We start from the raw sequence: 18,501 nt of genomic DNA, 5'->3' as shown, positions 1-18,501 counted from the left end.
GGCGTCCTTGAGATCTATGGAGCACATCCAAACATCCTTCTCCAACAATGGGAGAATGGATTGTAACGTGACCATTCGGAATTTGGATTTCGTGACGGATTGGTTTAGTCTGCTGAGATCCAATATTGGTCTCAGGTCCCCTGTCTTTTTTGGCACTAAAAAGAACCTTGAGTAATTTCCGGATCCGATCTGGTCTGTGGGGACCGGTTGGATGACTCCTTTTTCTAGCAGCTTTAAAGCTTCTGCGGCTGCAATTTCCCTTTGACTGGGTGGTGGGTCCGGGATTTTTTTGGACGGTGGGGGTGAGTGTGTGAAGGGGATGGTGTAACCTCCGGCAATAATCCGAAGCACCCATCTGTCCTGAGTGATTGACTCCCAGGCTTTTAGGTGCTTGGCAAAACGGCACCCGACTGGCTCCGGAGCAGCACAGTCGGGCAATCCCTCATGAAGTGTGGGAGGCTGAAGAGCCACGAAAGGACTCGCGGTCTCCAGAATTGCGGGGCCCTCTGCCGCCTCTGGGACGGCGTCTCCCAGAAAAATTTCCCCGTCCTCTGCCTCTGGAAGGGGAATCTTCCTGCTGTTGATGGAAAAACTTCCGTGATTTGCGGAACCACATCTTCCCTCCTCCTTTAGCCTTGGGATAAGGCCGAAAGGGAGTGGAATAACGTGCACCTACGGCAGATAAAGTTTTTCCTTCTTGCTCACAGCGGGTAAGAGTGTCTTTAACCTTGGGTCCAAATAAAGAGGACCCATCAAAGGGAGCGTCGGCGAAGGAAGACTTGAAGGCCTCCGCAAAACGACACAAACGGAGCCAGGCTTGTCTCCGTGAGCCACGCCTGTGCCTGCCGCTCTACCCGCCTTCGGCCGCATGAAATGAGCCTCATGGACGAGTTAGAAATTGAAGCAAGGATAGCCAACTGAGAGCTAACCGACTGGGCTAGCTGCTCAGGTAGGTTACCTGAGAGGGAATCTGACAGCTCCTTGACCAGATCCCTCTGAAGCCTGGTAAAATGTGCCAAATAATTCAGGGACCTTAAAGTAAAGGCCACTGAAGTCAGGTACGCTTCCCTGCATCGTCCATGCTCCTAGACTCCTTATTAGGAGGATGGACGGACGTTGAAGCCTCTGCCACGTCCTGTTGTGTAGCAGATGCCACCACCATGGCATCTACAGCCACGCCTTTAGTGAGGAACTCCTTCTCGGGTGGGGCAGACAAAAATTTGTTAGGACGAGAAGGGACTGGTTCCACGGTATCTGGATGTTCCCACGCCCTCCGACAAACTAAATCCAGGAGCACGTCAAAGGGCGGAGACACCCAGGAGGCGGAGGGCTGAGCCCCAAAGGCCTTGAGGAGCACTGACTCATCAGCAGAGGGGGGTTTGGATATCCAGCCGCCTCGTTGTTTGAGGATCTCTAAGATGTCTGCAAATGAGACATCATCCGAGGACGACTTCGGCGACCCCTCCGCTTCATCAAGATCAGTGTCCCATGTAATAGACTCTGTGGAGTCCACGTGCTTCCTCTTGCACGATCTCTTCCTTGGGGTTCCTCTGAAGACAACTCGAAGAACCCTCAGGAGGAGGGGAACCCCAATGGGGGTAACCTCAGGCCCAGGGGCTCCGCTGCCTAAGGACAGGGGAACTGCCAAAGACCCAGTCTCCACGCCCAGGGAAGGTGCCGGTAAAGCCGAAGAGATGGCAAGAAGACTTGGCCAAGGCACTCCTCATAGCTCTGAAAGCCGGACCCCAGAATCCTGGGAGTGTCCGGTCCCCGAGCCATGATAGCAGACGGAAGTCCCGCAGCAGCACCGAGAGGGAGGCTCGGAACCGACAGCATAGGTCCTGAAACATCACCCCCAGGTCCAGCCGAAGAAGTCCGTGTACCAAACTCGGACCCGAAGGCCGGGGTTGGAGTAAGGGTTGGAGCCGACCCTAAGATCTCCACCGGCTCCAACAGCACCTGCTCCGACGGAGCCGAAGCGGTCGGAGGAGGAATAGCAATGACATGGGCATGGGCCATCGGCTCCGAAGCCAACTGGGTCGGAGCCGAAACAAATTTTGAAAGACTGGGGACTGGAACAGTCTTTGGAGCACCCTGTCTATGTCCGAATCTGACATCCTCGATGACCTAGAGGATACTGAACGGGTTCGAGATGGCCTCTCCAACGGCCCCAAGGGGCTAGGGGACCCGGCTCCGAGGCGACTCGATGACTATCGGCGCGAAGGAATACCCACACTAGTTTCCATCGGTGCCGAGGAGGACTTGGCGCCGAGGAGGAAGTGTCTGAGCGGACAACCTTTGTCGGCTCCGAGACCAGTGGAGCCGGCGGTGACCCGCCTCTCGATGCCCCAGCCATCGGCTCTGAAGCCAGAGGAGTCGAGACTGGTGGCATCGAGGCAGACCGTTCCGCCCTCGGCTCCAAGTCCTTGGAGCCGAAGGAGAAGCCTGCCTATGTCTTTTGGCGGTCGGATCCGACGGACTGGTCGGAGCCGACGCCCTTTCTTTTTAGCGGGAGAAGGAGAGGATGCTAAAGCTTCTTCGAAGGAGGGTTTTACAAGACCTTTTAATATGAGCTTATTTTTCCTCTCTTGGAGGACCCTCGAGGAAAAAGCGTGACACACGCTGCAGGACTCCTGCAAATGCTTTGCACCCAAACAATAAACACAGAGAGAGTGGTCATCTGTGATCGACATTTTAAAGTTGCACTTGGTGCACTTTTTAAAGCCTGAAGGCCTAGGTACCTGAGACATTCCGGTGAATTAAAGTCCAAAACACAGTACAAACACTGTAAATTATTAAGAAATTCTCTCTTCTTTGATCTTTTTTAACAAGAAAGATAAACTATCCACAATATAAAGGATCCGAGATCCCTAACAAAACAGAAGTCACCTACAATCAAAAAGACCGGGAAAGGCCTTTACACACTAGAGGTACTCCTAGTCAACACTCACAACACAAGAATTTACTAAGTAAATTCCACCAAACTCACTCAAAACACAAGAATAGCTGTTAAAACAGCTTTTGTTGAAGAAAAATAGAAATTCCTGACAGAAAAACTAGTGAATTAATCACTACTTAGCTCAGCCAGCTCGAGACCACGTCTTCACTTGTTAGCGGCAAACGAGATCTGGGGGACTGGTAGTGGTGCATCCTGGGATATAATAAGCTCAGCCAATAAGAGACTTCGCTCTTTGGCATAAGCGTGCCGAGTCGGAGCCGAGGGATCGGCTCCGAACCCATCAGTCAGAATGTAGGCGAGATAGGATCACATAACATCATACTATTTAGAAGCAAGAGACAGAGAAAGAATCCTTGACAGTGTACAAAATTGGGGGAGGAGATAAAGCATCTGCAAGTCAGGTTGGCCAGGAAGAAAGAGTGTGTAAGGCCTGCAAAGGACAGGCTCAGAGATTACTGGGAAAATTCATAAACAGGCTCTGTGTAAGTGGTAGGAGACTGAAGGAATACAGGAGCCAGAGAAGAATATGTTAAATGTGTAATCTGTGAAGGTATGGAATAAAGGATTAAAATGGATGTTAAGGTAAAACAAAAGTCTAATATGATTTATTAGACAGTTGGGGTGACAAAAATAAGGAGACCGAAATCCAGGAAGTGCAGTGAAACAAGGGAGGTGATCAATGAAAAGCACACGTGCAGTTAAACACTGCAGCAAACTGCTGTAAAAAGGCCAACGAGGAGATGGAAGAGAAATCAGCAATAGCCATCTCGACAGGGAAGAAGCTCTTCTTCTGGTATGCAGCAGAAAGGAAAAGGGAAGGAAGAGAAATCACCTTCAGAGAAGTGAAAGTATACAAAGACAGAGGAACTTGCAATAACTCTAAGTTAATATTTTATATTACTACGCATAAAAGAAGCAGACATTAGGTTATCATTTTATGAAGGCAGAAAAGACAAGGTAGAGAATAAACAGCTGAAAACATAACAACAGATAAGCTGAAAAGGCCACTGGGAGATTGCAGGAAGGAATATTATGGACAGAGACCACATGAAATTCTGCTGAGGATCCTAAAAGGGATGCTGTGCTCCAGTAAATGCCATCCCATAACTATACAGGTCTACTAAGCAGAGGTTAGTCCTGATAACCAAAGAACATCGGTCTGATGTGCCACTCTACAAAGACAGCTAAAGAGGCAGCACAAGAATCTATAGGTCAGTCAGTCTGACTGCAGACTGAGCAAAACAATATATGCACCTTTAAAATCAAGGCTTAGAAGATTCTTCTGGCAACAGTAAGTCAGGCAGCAAACTACAACATACATTTAGAGTGGATATTTCCTGTCTGATCCTGTTCTATGACTGGGTCATCATGAAGATAGACAAGACCCTGCAGAAGTCTCTAATTTGATACTACAGAGAATTGGATCTGAGACTCATACGTGAAGCAGAATGAGAAGGGCAACATCAGATCTGTGCAATTATTACAGATGAAAATGTAACAAAAGTAACAACACCTGCGAATAAAAGGAATGGAATTAAATTCTTAAGGGAAACTTATTTTTACAGATGGTGTGGTTGAGGCACAGAATCCACTACCAAAATGGGTGGCACAATGTAACTCTGTTGAGGTCTTTCAGGCATCCTTAGATTACAGAATGGAATGAAACTGGAGTAGGGTGGTGGTGGTGGATGTGGTGCTACCGGTTAGCTGCCACACTCAAGCAGACCACACAGAGTAACAGTCCCCTTCTTTGACACATTGAGTTAATCAGATTGTCTAACTTCTGTTGAACCTTTTTTGTTTGTCTACAGCTGACAATGCCTTAGTCTATAAAAATAAAATGAGACACCTTGTCTGTGTGTGTGTGTGTGTGTGTGTGTGTGTGTGTGTGTGTGTGTGTGTGTGTGTCTATGTGAGTGTTGTGTTTGTGTATGTAACAATGGGAAGCTTCAAAACAGCTACTAGTAAAGATTGTGTTTAGAAAACGAGATATTTATTACAGAACAGTTTTCCATGTGTGAGGAGTGTTTGCTGGTGGTGAAACTGCATGCCTGACACCATGGCAGATGATGGGGAAGGGCTCTTGCAGTTCTTACTGCTGCCTATTTCTTTACTAAAGTGACATGACCTTCATTATACTACCTGTAGTATAAATCTACTCTGATATACTTACTATACTCTCTTCATTACCTGTAGTATAAATCTACTCTGATATACTTACTATACTGTCTTCATTATTCAGTGTGCTAAACAGTCACAGCCCTTAAGGCCAAACACAATGCCAGACACACTTGTTATAGGTGACTCCATAGTCAGACACACTGACGTCCCACTCACCAGACTGAACAAGGAAAAGATCACAGTAAGCTGCCTGTCAGGCGCTAGAATCCGCCACATAACACAAGCACTCAGGTCACTCCACAGCAAGTACAAGTATGACTCAGTCATTGTCCATGCCGGTGTGAACGACCTGAGACATACCTCCCTGGACTACATGAAAAGAGACATAGAGGAGCTCTCAGATTATGTAGCCCAGGCCGGTGTGACCCTGACCCTGAGCAGTATCCTACCCTCACCAAGAATGATGCCACAATACAGAGACAAAATGATCAGCTTTAATAATTGGCTTAATTACTGGTGTCATTCTAAGGAGATCCAATGTCTGTCTGCTTGGGATGACATGCTTGACAAGCCACGCTGCTTCGTAAGGGACGGCTTGCACCTGTCACCCCTGGGCTTCTGGATATTGGCAAAGGCTCTTGCCACCCCCATAGTGCCTTTTTTAGGCAAGGCTCAAATGATAAACCTACCGCCCTAGAAAACAAAAATGGAGAAAAACTAAGGGTAATACTGCTCAATGCCAGAAGTCTAAACCTCAAGATGCACGCCCTCGAAGCCCTCCTCAGTATGGAGAACATCGATGTCTGTGCTGTGACTGAAACCTGGTTCAAGGCTCCTGAGAGCACCCCAGCACTATCAGGTTATACCTCATATCATGCGTTCCGGCCCCAAAATCCGGACCGAACCACAAAAGGCGGGGGAGTATCCATATTCACAAAGGATACCCACACCTCCAGGTTAGTGGCAACGCACGAAGCATCGGAGACCATCCAGGTGCAATTAACCATAGGTAAAACTGCCCTACAGTTTGTAGCATGCTACAGACCACCTTCTCAAACTCAGGAAACCCACACAGCCTTCCTGAAGACACTGGACAGTATGAATGTCTTTCCAAACACCATCATATTGGGTGACTTCAACTACCCAAACATAGACTGGGAACTCAAGCCCCAACACCCTAGCCCAAAGGTTCCTGGAGTTCATAAACTCAAATGCTATGGAACAACTAGTCACCATCCCCACAAGAGGAGAAAATATACTAGACCTGATCATCACAAACATGGGGACAAAATGCTCCACACCGGAAGTATATCCCTCATTGGTGAGATCAGACCATAAATTAATCTCATTGGAGATCCACATCCCGCCCCCCCCCAGCAAAAAGACCACAGTGAAGAACTTCTCAAAAGCAAACTTCACACTTCTTAAGACTGGAGTGGTATCCTTCAAGGCCCCGAGCCAGTGGAAACCACAACCCACGCTGCTGAAACCCTTACAAATGCCTTCTACGAGCACCTCCAGGAATGTATGGATCAAGCAATCCCTAATAAAATCAAGACCCTTTCCACCAAAGGCAGGCGCCCGGTCTGGTGGACCCCAGCCATAAACAAACTCTACAACAAGAGGAGAAAGCTACTACATGACAGAGCAAAATCCCTAAAAGGGAAGGCATCTCTGATCAATACTAGCAAAAACTACAATCACTCATAAAATCATCCAAGGCCAACTTTGAGAGAAAAATCGCTAATGACACAAAAGACAATCATAAGGCCTTCTTTAGCTATGTTAGAAACCTGGGTGGAAACCCCCAGTTATGCTCAGAATTAGTCCAAAATGATAAAAAATCACTGAACCCACAGACATTGCCAACATACTGGCAGACAGGTTCAGTGCAAATTTCTCCCCTCCCTCCCCCCAAAAGGAGAAATATCTATCCCACCAGAGTCTAGCCTCCCAAACATCTCAGATGCCCAGGTGAGAGCTGCTCTCTCTAAAGCAAAAAACACAGCATCAATGGGACCGGACGGTGTCCCCGGCTGTGTGCTACACGAACTCAATGAGGAACTAAACCCACACATAAGGCTGCTGTTTAATCTTAGCCTTACTACAGGATACGTACCCAAAGAATGGCGTACGGCAACTGTGGTCCCACTCCACAAAGGTGGTGCTTCTACGGACCCTGGAAATTACCGCCCCATAAGCTTGACGAGCCTTGTCTGCAAAGCTATGGAGAGGATCATAATGGAACTCATAAATAAAGATACTGGGGACCTACAGACACTGGATCCTACCCAATTTGGCTTTGTCAAGGGCAGATCCTGCCTCTTGAACTTGGTCGACTTTTTTGAAACAGTCACTAAGGCCATTGATGAGGGTAAGGCAGTTCACACAGCCTACCTTGACCTAGCAAAAGCGTTCGACACAATACCTCACTCGGGCATCATAGAAAAGCTCACCAGCTTAGATGTAAACCCATATGTCACAAGATGGGTTGCAAACTGGCTCAAGGACAGAACACACAGGGTTAGAGTTGCTGGTGCCATGTCAGACTCTAAGCCGGTCACGAGCTGTGTCCCACAGGGCTCAGTCCTGGGCCCCCTCTTGTTCGGCATTTATTTTTCTGAAGTGCAGGCAAACATAGGGGGATTGTGGCTGACAAAATTTGCAGATGACTGCAAACTGGGCACCATAATTGACACTCCATCAGACACAGACATCCTCCAGAGAGGTCTCATAGAAATGGATAACTGGTGCCAGAGCCATGGCCTTAAGCTAAATGCCAAAAAATGTATAGTCATACCCTTTTGGAAAAACAAGGTAACCCCTAATTACCACATAGGTGGTAATCCATTAAACACGGAAGATGTTATCAGGGACCTGGGGACCCAAGTTGACAGTAACCTGTCTTTTGACACTCACATTGCCAAAGTGGTTAGGAAGACCTTCTACATTGCCCACCTGATCATGAAGGGATTCACATCCAGATCAGGAGAGGTCATTGTACCCTGTACTCTTCACTTATCAGACCAATGATTGAGTACAACGCCCCATTCGAATGTACCTTACCCGACACCTGCAGCAGTTGGAAAGACCCAAAAGTTCCTCACCAAAAGGATAAAGGCTCAAACATATGTCATACGATGCCCGACTGAAGAAACTCCAGCTCTATTCAGTCGCATACCGTCTGCTCAGAGGTGATCTGTGCCTGACATACAAGGCCATGTCCAACCCGGAATAAATGGACATGCTCCACCTCAAAAAATCCAAATCCACCAGAGCCACGAGAGCAAGAGACTTAAACCTCAACACGGATATAAATAGGACGTGCTGGAGGGACAGATTCATCACCCAGAGACTCCCTACACTATGGAACAGAATCACAGTCCATGTGAGGCAGAGCCCCTCACTGACTCTGTTCAAGAGAAATCTTGACGAGTGGATGGGAGATCGTAGGTTTACCCCAGGAATCATCTCTGTGTCACTGCTGGACAGAGGCACAGCAAACTAATGGGTATAGTATTCTCATTCTAAGGGGTGGTGAAAGCCACACACACTCTGGCTAGGCTTATAAATGCCCTAGGGCAGATAGCCTAGTATGAACCTATGAACCTATTACCTGTAGTATAAATCTACTCTGATATACTTACTATACTCTCTTCATCACCTGTAGTATAAATCTACTCTGATATACTTACTATATTCTCTTCATCACCTGTAGTATAAATCTACTCTGATATACTTACTATACTATCTTCATTACCTGTAGTATAAATCTACTCTGATATACTTACTATACTCTCTTCATTACCTGTAGTACAAATCTACTCTGATATACTTACTATGCTCTCTTCATTACCTGTAGTATAAATCTACTCTGATATACTTACTATACTCTCTTCATTACCTGTAGTATAAATCTACTCTGATATGCTTACTATACTCTCTTCATTACCTGTAGTATAAATCTACTCTGATATACTTACCATACTCTCTTCATTACCTGTAGTATAAATCTACTCTGATATACTTACTATACTCTCTTCATTACCTGTAGTATAAATCTACTCTGATATACTTAATATACTCTCTTCATTACCTGTAGTATAAATCTACTCTGATATACTTACTATACTCTCTTCATTACCTGTATTATAAATCTACTCTGATATACTTACTATACTCTCTTCATTACCTGTAGTATAAATCTACTCTGATATACTTACTATACTCTCTTCATTACCTGTAGTATAAATCTACTCCGATATACTTACTATACTCTCTTCATTACCTGTAGTATAAATCTACTCTGATATACTTACTATACTCTCTTCATTACCTGTAGTATAAATCTACTCTGATATACTTACTATACTCTCTTCATTACCTGTAGTATAAATCTACTCTGATATACTTACTATACTCTCATTACCTGTAGTATAAATCTACTCTGATATACTTACTATACTCTCATTACCTGTAGTATAAATCTACTCTGATATACTTACTATACTCTCTTCATTACCTGTAGTATAAATCTACTCTGATATACTTACTATACTCTCTTCATTACCTGTAGTATAAATCTACTCTGATATACTTACTATACTCTCTTCATTACCTGTAGTATAAATCTACTCTGATATACTTACTGATATACTTACTATACTCTCTTCATTACCTGTAGTATAAATCTACTCTGCTATACTCACTATACTCTATTCATTACCTGTAGTATAAATCTATTCTGATATACTCACTATACTCTCTTCATTACCTGTAGTATAAATCTACTCTGATATACTTACTATACTCTCTTCTCTCTTGGGATCTTACTTTTAAGGACTGCCCCCTACAAAAGCACTGTCCCATGGATTACCAAAAATAAATAAATACACCAATAAAATAAAACGTGTTACTGTGTGGCAGGAGTAGTTAAATGTTGCTGTTATGGTCAAATGATATCCTGTGGCTGGCACCACACTTACATAACAAGTGGACCTTCATGCCATAGGGTGACTCTGACCTGTAAATAACTCCTGGACAATAGTACAGTAACTGTAGATATCTGACTTTACAGTTGTTGGTTGTTCACGAATCACCTCCAAGGGTAGCCAGTTGTAAAGCTGAAGAGGAATAGGGCTGCTGAAGACATCCATGCAGAATCCATTCTCTGACCTGTAAAACAGTACCAACACATCAACAATCAGACCCTGTAAGGAACATAACTGCAACAATACATTCTGATGGCAAACTATAGTTTATTTCAAAATGCCACAATAACTATTACACGTACAAATGAATAACAAACTTAAAATCTTTATCTATATACATTTATGAATGTTCTTGAAATAGTGTAAACACCCTAATGTTGATGTCACTAAGATCGACAAAATAAAATAAGAAAAAACATATCCTTAGTGCAATTTTTCTAGGGGTTCAGCACCCCTTTACCATAACACCTCCTACTAATTATATAGTCTAGCTCAGAGATTACATAATACAGGGAAAAGGACATATTCCCAACCACAGTAATGTAGCGATCTTGTACAATTGCCAACCAAAGTGCTTTGAAAATATAACTGCAAACAAACCTCACTTTCGACACAGGAACCAACTGTGAAAACATAATAAATGTAAAAAAAAAACAGCAAATGTTCCAAGCACGGCTTAGTTCAAAATATTTAATTGGCACAAAAAAATACACAGAGTAAGCGCTTTCACGGACCAAAGCTCCACTTCATCAGACCATACAAATCAAGTTTGATAGTGATGTAATTAATTGGCATTAATAAGTACAAATGTACAAAAAACATATATATATAAAACTTGTAGTTACTGATATGCTTGGACTGATGGACGAGAATAACTAAAATCCTATCTTTGAAGGATCTGTTTGTTTTGCCAATATAATATGTGTAGCATGTCGTCCAAAAACTAAAATACACTAGATTCTTGGTATGGCAGTCAGCATAAAAATCAATATTAATAACAAAACCTAGCTATGGGTGTGTAAAATTACATCCTGAATAGATATACGCACAAGCTGTACATCTTCTACATGTGAACTTACCCACTCTTTCTGACTGCACATGAGTGTTATGTTTCAGGGGTCTATAACTTTTAGTTATGTACTCACCATAACTTCAGATGTTTGGGATCCATCTCGCCTACATTCTGACTGATGGGTTCGGAGCCGATCCCTCGGCTCCGACTCGGCACGCTTATGCCAAAGAGCGAAGTCTCTTATTGGCTGAGCTTACTATATCCCAGGATGCACCACTACCAGTCCCCCAGATCTAGTTTGTCCGCATACATGCACACACGCACTGCTTATATAACATCGCCAGATGAAACAAGATAAAAACAGTAGAACTCAAACCGTTCAATCTCTTCTGATCTCCAAGGCAGGAGGAAGGAGGGTGGGTATTAGGAATGTAGGCGAGATGGATCCCAAACATCTGAAGTTATGGTGAGTACATAACTAAAAGATGTTATGTGATCCTATCTCGCCTACATTCTGACTGATGGGACAGCGTCCCTAGCACCTGAATCCTGGGTGGCTCACTGGAAAACACTCCTGAGTACCGTGGAACCAAATGATGCTCGCCCTTTAGATGCCACATCCAATTTATAGTGGGAAATGAAAGTGTGCGGGTTGGACCAAGTAGCCGCAGCACAAATCTCAGAAATAGCGAGCTTGGAATGAAAAGCAATAGAAGTAGCCATAGCTCTGGTAGAGTGAGCTTTGATAGATGTTGTAAGTTGCTTATTTGAAGAGGAATAAACCTGAGTTATGCAATCTCTAATCCATTTGGAGATAGTAGCTTTCGTGACGGTTTTACCCAATTTATTATCTGAAAAGGACACAAACAACTGGTCTGTTTTCGAATTTGTTGAGTCCTGTCTAGATAGAAGCGCAGTTGCCTGTGAACATCCAATTTATGGAAGGTGTATTCAGCTTCATTTGAGAATTTTGGAAAGAAAACTGGTAGCTCTAGAGATTGTTGGAGACAGAGATTAGAACAAACCTTTGGAACAAAAGATGGATTAGGCCTAAGTGATACTCTATCCTTGTGAAAAATCAAGTACGGTGGTTTGATAGATAGGGCTTGAAGCTCTGAAACTCTTCTTGCAGAGGTAATTGCAACTAAGAAGGCAGTTTTCCAAGACAGATATTTTAACTCACATGTAGCAGCCGGTTTGAAAGGGGAAGATGTTAAGGCACGAAGTACCAAATCAAGATCCCACGGAGGCGCAGGATGAAAAACTGGGGGTCTTAACAGCACAGCACCTTTAATGAAAGTTTTGCATAATCTGCTGCTCATCAACGGTGGATCCATGGATTCATGAAATTTGGAGATAGCTGCTAGCTGGACTTTAATAGTAGAGACTGAAGATCCTTGAGTAAACAAGGATGTTAAAAATTTCAAGACCTCTGGTATCGGGGCAGTGATAGGGTCTAAGCCCCTGAGTTGAGCCCAGATAGCAAACCTCTTCCACTTACTGAGGTACAATTTCTTAGTGGTGGGTTTGTGGGCCGAAGATAAAATGTGAATAACTTCCGGGTCTAAGTTGTGATTTCTGACTAAAGTCGGAAGTGGAGGAGCCAAGCTGTTAATTTCAAAGTGTGAAGGGACTGGTGTTGTCGTCCCGACTGATGAATCAGCAGGTCCAGAGTTAGATCCAAAAACCAAGGACCGTCCAGAGCATGTTTCTTTAGGTAGGGGAACCATACCTGACGAGGCCAGTGCGGGGCGATTAGTATCATTGTGGACCCCAATTGGGAAGCTTTCTGGATGACTTTGGGGAGGAGTGGAACCGGAGGAAAGGCATAAAGTAGTCCTGTTGGCCAAGGTTGGGCTAGAGCATCCGTAGCTGCCTTCCCCCTGACGCGGAGTCAAGGAAAAGAACCTTTTGCACTTTGTGTTTTGTGGTGTTGCAAACAGGTCGCAGCACGGAGTCCCCCATCTTCTGAAAACCTGAGCTGCTACTGTTTCGTTCAGTGACCACTCGTGAGGAGAGAGAATCGTCCTGCTTAATCTGTCTGCCAAAATATTGGATTTCCCTGGAATGTGGGTCGCTACCAAGAAACGGTTGGTAGCTACAGCCCATTCCCACACCCTCATGGCCTCTCTGCAAAGGAGGTAAGATCTGGTCCCTCCTTGTTTGTTTAGATACCAGACCACCGACATGTTGTCTGTGTGGATAGCGATAATGCCTTGAGGGAGAAACTTGTGGAGGGCCTGTAGGGACAGGAGTACAGCCCTCATTTCCAATACATTGATATGGAGAAAGGTTTCGTCTGGAAGCCAAGAACCCTGAACTAACCTGCCCAGACAATGCCCCCCCCCCACCCTGTCTGGGAGGCATCCGTTGTCAGGGTGGCCACCGGAGGGGGGATAACAAAAGGTCTTCCCTGATTCAGATTGGATGGCTGAAGCCACCAGCGGAGGTCCCGTTTGCACGCTTTCTGTAATCAGTATGAGATGATTGAGGGGGAGATTCTGAAAAGACCATTGTGTCGATAACAGCCACTGAAGAATCCTCATGTGCAATCTTGCCAGTGGAACTAGGAGAACCGTGGCAGACATCGAACCTAAAAGTTGCAGGACCATCCTGGCTGGGGCTTTGGATCTTGGAAGCAGGGCTTGGACTTGACCTTGTAAAGTTTGAATCCTTTTGGTAGGAAGGAAGACGCATCAATTTTGAGTCTATCTCTGCTCCTATGAATCTTATGCGCTGAGAGGGCAGCAAGACAGACTTTGACCAATTGAATGTAATTCCCAGGGAAGCACCCAGGAGATGGTGGCTTTTAGGTTGTCTATTAGTAGATGCCTGGTGGTGGCAGTCAGGAGCCAGTCGTCCAGATAGGGAAACACTTGGAATCCAAGACTCCTCAGGTGAGCAGTCACTACTGCCAAACACTTGGTGAACACCCTGGGGGCTGTGGTGAGACCAAAGGGCAGTGCACAAAATTGGAAATGACTGTCTCCCAGGCTGAAGCGCAGATACCTCCTGGACGCCTGATGTATCGGTATGTGATAATAGGCGTCCTTGAGATCTATGGAGCACATCCAAACATCCTTCTCCAACAATGGGAGAATGGATTGTAAAGTGACCATTCGGAATTTGGACTTCATGACGGACTGGTTTAGTTTGCTGAGATCCAATATTGGTCTCAGGTCCCCTGTCTTTTTTGGCACTAAAAGAACCTTGAGTAATTTCCGGATCCGATCTGGTCTGTGGGGACCGGTTGGATGACTCCTTTTTCTAGCAGCTTTGAAGCTTCTGCGGCTGCAATTTCCCTTTGACTGGGTGGTGGGTCCGGGATTTTTGGACGGTGGGGGTGAGTGTGTGAAGGGAATGGTGTAACCTCCGGCAATAATCCGAAGCACCCATCTGTCCTGAGTGATAGACTCCCAGGCTTTTAGGTGCTTGGTAACGGCACCCGACTGGCTCCGAAGCAGCACAGCCGGGCAATCCCTCATGAAGTGTGGGAGGCTGAAGAGCCACGAAAGGACTCGCGGTCTCCAGAATTGCGGGCCCTCTGCCGCCTCTGGGACGGCGTCTCCCAGAAAAATTTCCCGTCCTCTGCCTCTGGAAGGGAATCTTCCTGCTGTTGAGGAAAAACTTCCGTGATTTGTGGAACCACATCTTCCCTCCTCCTTTAGCCTTGGGATAAGGCCGAAAGGGAGTGGAATAACGTGCACCTACGGCAGATAAAGTTTTTCCCTCTTGCTCACAGCGGGTAAGAGTGTCTTTTACCTTAGGTCCGAACAAAGAGGACCCATCAAAGGGAGCGTTGGCGAAGGAAGACTTGAAGGCCTCCGCGAAATGACACAAACGGAGCCAGGCTTGTCTCCGTAGAGCTACGCCTGTGCCTGCCGCTCTGCCCGCCCCTTCGGCCGCATATGAAATGAGCCTCATGGACGAGTTAGAAATCGAGGTAAGGATAGCCAACTGAGAGCTAACCGACTGGGCTAGCTGCTCAGGTAGGTTACCTGAGAGGGAATCTGACAGCTCCTTGACCAGATCCCTCTGTAGCCTGGTAAAATGTGCCAAATAGTTCAGGGACCTTAGTGTAAAGGCCGCTGAAGTCAGGGTGCGCTTGCATCGGTCCATGCTCCTAGACTCCTTATTAGGAGGATGGACGGACGTTGAAGCCTCTGCCACGTCCTGTTGTGTAGCAGATGCCACCACCATGGCATCTACAGCCACGCCTTTTGTCAAGAACTCCTTCTCGGGTGGGGCAGACAAAAATTTGTTAGGGTGAGGAGGCACTGGTTCCACAGTATCTGGATGTTCCCACGCCCTCCGACAAACTAAGTCCAGGAGCTCATCGAAGGGCGGAGATACCCAGGAGGCGGAGGGCTGAGCCCCAAAGGCCTTGAGAAGCACTGACTCATCAGCAGAGGGGGGTTTGGATATCCAGCCGCCTCGTTGTTTAAGGATCTCTAAAATGTCTGCGAATGAGACATCATCCGAGGACGACTTTGGGGACCCCTCCGCATCATCAAGATCAGTGTCCGATGTAAGAGACTCGGGGGAGTCCACGTGCTTCCTCTTGCACGATCTCTTCCTTGGGGGCTCCTCCGAAGACAACTCCGAAGAACCCTCAGGAGGAGGGGAACCCCCAGTGGGGGTAACCTCAGGCCCCGGGGCTCCGCTGCCTAGGGACAGGGGAACTGCCAAAGACCCAGTCTCCACGCCCAGGGAAGGTTCCGGTAAAGCCGTAGAGATGGCCGAAGAAGACTTGGCCAAGGCACTCCTCATAGCTCTGAAAGCCGGACCCCCAGAATCCTGGGAGTGTCCGGTCCCCGGAGCCATGATAGCAGACGGAAGTCCCGCAGCCGAAGCACCGAGAGGGAGGCTCGGAACCGACAGCATTGGTCCCGAAACGTCACCCCCGGGTCCGGCCGAAGAAGTCCGCGTGCCAAACTCGAACCCGAAGGCCGGGGTTGGAGTAAGGGTCGGAGCCGACCCTAGGATCTCCACCGGCTCCAACAGCACCTGCTCCGATGGAGCCGAAGCGGTCGGAGGAGGAATGGCAATGGAATGGGCTATCGGCTCCGAAGCCAATTGGGTCGGAGCCGAAACAAATTTTTGAAAGACTGGGGACTGGAACAGTCTTTGGAGCACCCTGTCTATGTCCGAATCTGACATCCTCGATGACCTAGAGGAGACTGAACGGGTTCGAGTTGGCCTCTCCAACGGCCCCAAGGGGCTAGGGGACCGGCTCCGAGGCGACTCGATAACTATCGGCGCCGAAGGAATGCACAAACCAGTTTCCATCGGTGCCGAGGAGGACTTAGGCGCCGAGGAGGAAATGTCTGAGCGGACAACCTTCATTGGCTCCGAGATCAGTGGAGCCGATGAAGGTGACCCGCCTCTCGATGCCCCAGCCATCGGCTCCGAAGCCAGGGGAGTCGAGACTGGAGGCATCGAGGCAGACCGTTCCGCCCTCGGCTCCGAAGTCCTTGGAGCCGAAGGAGAAGCCTGTCTATGTCTTTTGGCGGTCGGGTCCGACGGACTGGTCGGAGCCGACGCCCTTTTCTTTTTAGCAGGAGAAGGAGAGGATGCTAAAGCTTCTTCAAAAGAGGGTTTTATAAGGCCTTTCAATATAAGCTTATTTTTCCTCTCTTGGAGGACCCTCGAGGAAAAAGCGTGACACACGCTGCAGGACTCCTGCAAATGTTTGGCGCCCAAACAATATACACAGAGAGAGTGGTCATCCGTGATAGACATTTTAAAACTACATTTAGAGCACTTTTTAAAGCCCGAAGGCCTAGGAGCCTGAGACATTATAAGTAGAACTGAGTAACTCTCTCACAGACAAAACTCTTTTGAAATAGACTGACACTACAAAGATTAACTTGCCGTTAAGAATGACAGCCCGCAATAAAATTAAGGCCAACTGAAGACATACAACAGTAAATATATCTAAGGGAATCCAAGAACCCCTAAAGGTTCAAAGGGATTGACTGACAGGGAAGGCCCTACAGATCAAGGGGGCCTGTAGCCAGAACAAACACCAATCACACACAAATTTTCCACAAAAAATTTTCAAAACACACACAACAGCACAGAGTAGCCGTTAAAACAGCTTTTGTTAAAGAATTAGCAAATTTCTGACAGAAAAAGTTAGTGAAAAGACACTACTTAGCTCAGCCAGCTCGAGACCACGTCTTTGCTAGTTAGCGGCAAACGAGATCTGGGGGACTGGTAGTGGTGCATCCTGGGATATAGTAAGCTCAGCCAATAAGAGACTTCGCTCTTTGGCATAAGCGTGCCGAGTCGGAGCCGAGGGATCGGCTCCGAACCCATCAGTCAGAATGTAGGCGAGATAGGATCACATAACATCATAGTTGTTTCTTCAAAGATCTATTATTTCTAAATGCAAAATCTGGTTTATTATTGATAACACCTCGTAACTTGGGTACTGTTAATAAAATGTCCCAATTTGTCTTAATGACATCACATACCATATTAATATTGCTGGCAAATGTCAAAGGCATTCTCGGTGTAGTGCCAACAGTATTATTTGTGGATCCACCATCATCCATCAGATTAGAAGTTGGACCAACCTCTGTCTTAGAGTCAGTGCTAAAGAATGGTCTACACCTACCCATCCTCTCCTTCCAGACTTCAGAAATCTGTGTGTCTATGGTGTCACACTTGTAACCCCTACTCAAGAACTCTTCTTTCAACGAAGCTGGGGCAATGTTCAAGTCAGTTTCTTTATTGTGAAGACACATAATGCGATAAACTTGCCCCTTAAGGACATTACATTTTGTATGGTTCGAATGCATACTGTTGTTGTGTAGGATACTGTTTTTTCTAACACTTTTCCTGTAAATACTGGTTGTAACAGTGTCCGCGGTGGTGGTGCTGCGGTAGCGTTGTCGCCTCACAGTAAGACGCTGTCTGGTTCGATTCTCAACTAGAGCGTCTTCTGCGTGGAGACATGCATGAATGGGCGTATCTTCGTTGAAGGTTGTGCGTCAGGCCTGGCAAGCCGGTACGTAAAAATCAACTGCCAATCATTAGCGGACCGGAGTTCCGCTGTGGCGACCCCTAACAGGGAAAAGCCGAAAGACACAAACAAACTGGTTGTAACAGTGTCTAGCATATCCCTGTTGATCTGCACATCTAAAAAAGTCTATCTTGGTAGCTGAATATTTATGAGTGAACTTTAGAAAAAAAATTGTACTATTAATGTACTGAATAAACTCCAACAATAAATGCTCTGTCCCTTTCCAAAGCAAAAAAACATCGCCCACAAACCGTACATACTAACGAACTGAGGAGCTGCATCTGTCATTTGTAAGTACGTGTTGTGTCTCCCATCCTACCAGAGCTAGGTTGGTCTAACCAAATTTGTAAGCATGCTTTTTTATAAATGAGATGGTTATAGTTATTCT

The 18,501-nt window shown here is 46.2% G+C and overlaps 1 protein-coding gene across 1 annotated transcript in view; it reads right to left on the bottom strand.

Annotated features, from left to right (window-relative positions):
• LOC122814477 (inactive serine/threonine-protein kinase TEX14-like) overlaps positions 1-18,501 on the bottom strand; it is a 555,764-nt gene that overhangs the window by 367,235 nt on the left and 170,028 nt on the right. Inside the window, exon 11 of the mRNA XM_044087056.1 lies at positions 10,104-10,255. Coding sequence (XP_043942991.1) covers positions 10,104-10,255 — 152 coding nt within the window. The remainder of the gene's footprint in view (positions 1-10,103; positions 10,256-18,501) is intronic.

Source organism: Protopterus annectens, chromosome 10.part0 (assembly GCF_019279795.1).
Source record: "Protopterus annectens isolate FY-2018-M chromosome 10.part0, PAN1.0, whole genome shotgun sequence".
Taxonomy (NCBI): Eukaryota; Metazoa; Chordata; order Ceratodontiformes; family Protopteridae; genus Protopterus; species Protopterus annectens.
The sequence above is the reverse complement of the archived record's forward strand: the minus strand, read 5'-3'. Positions and strand labels throughout refer to the sequence as shown.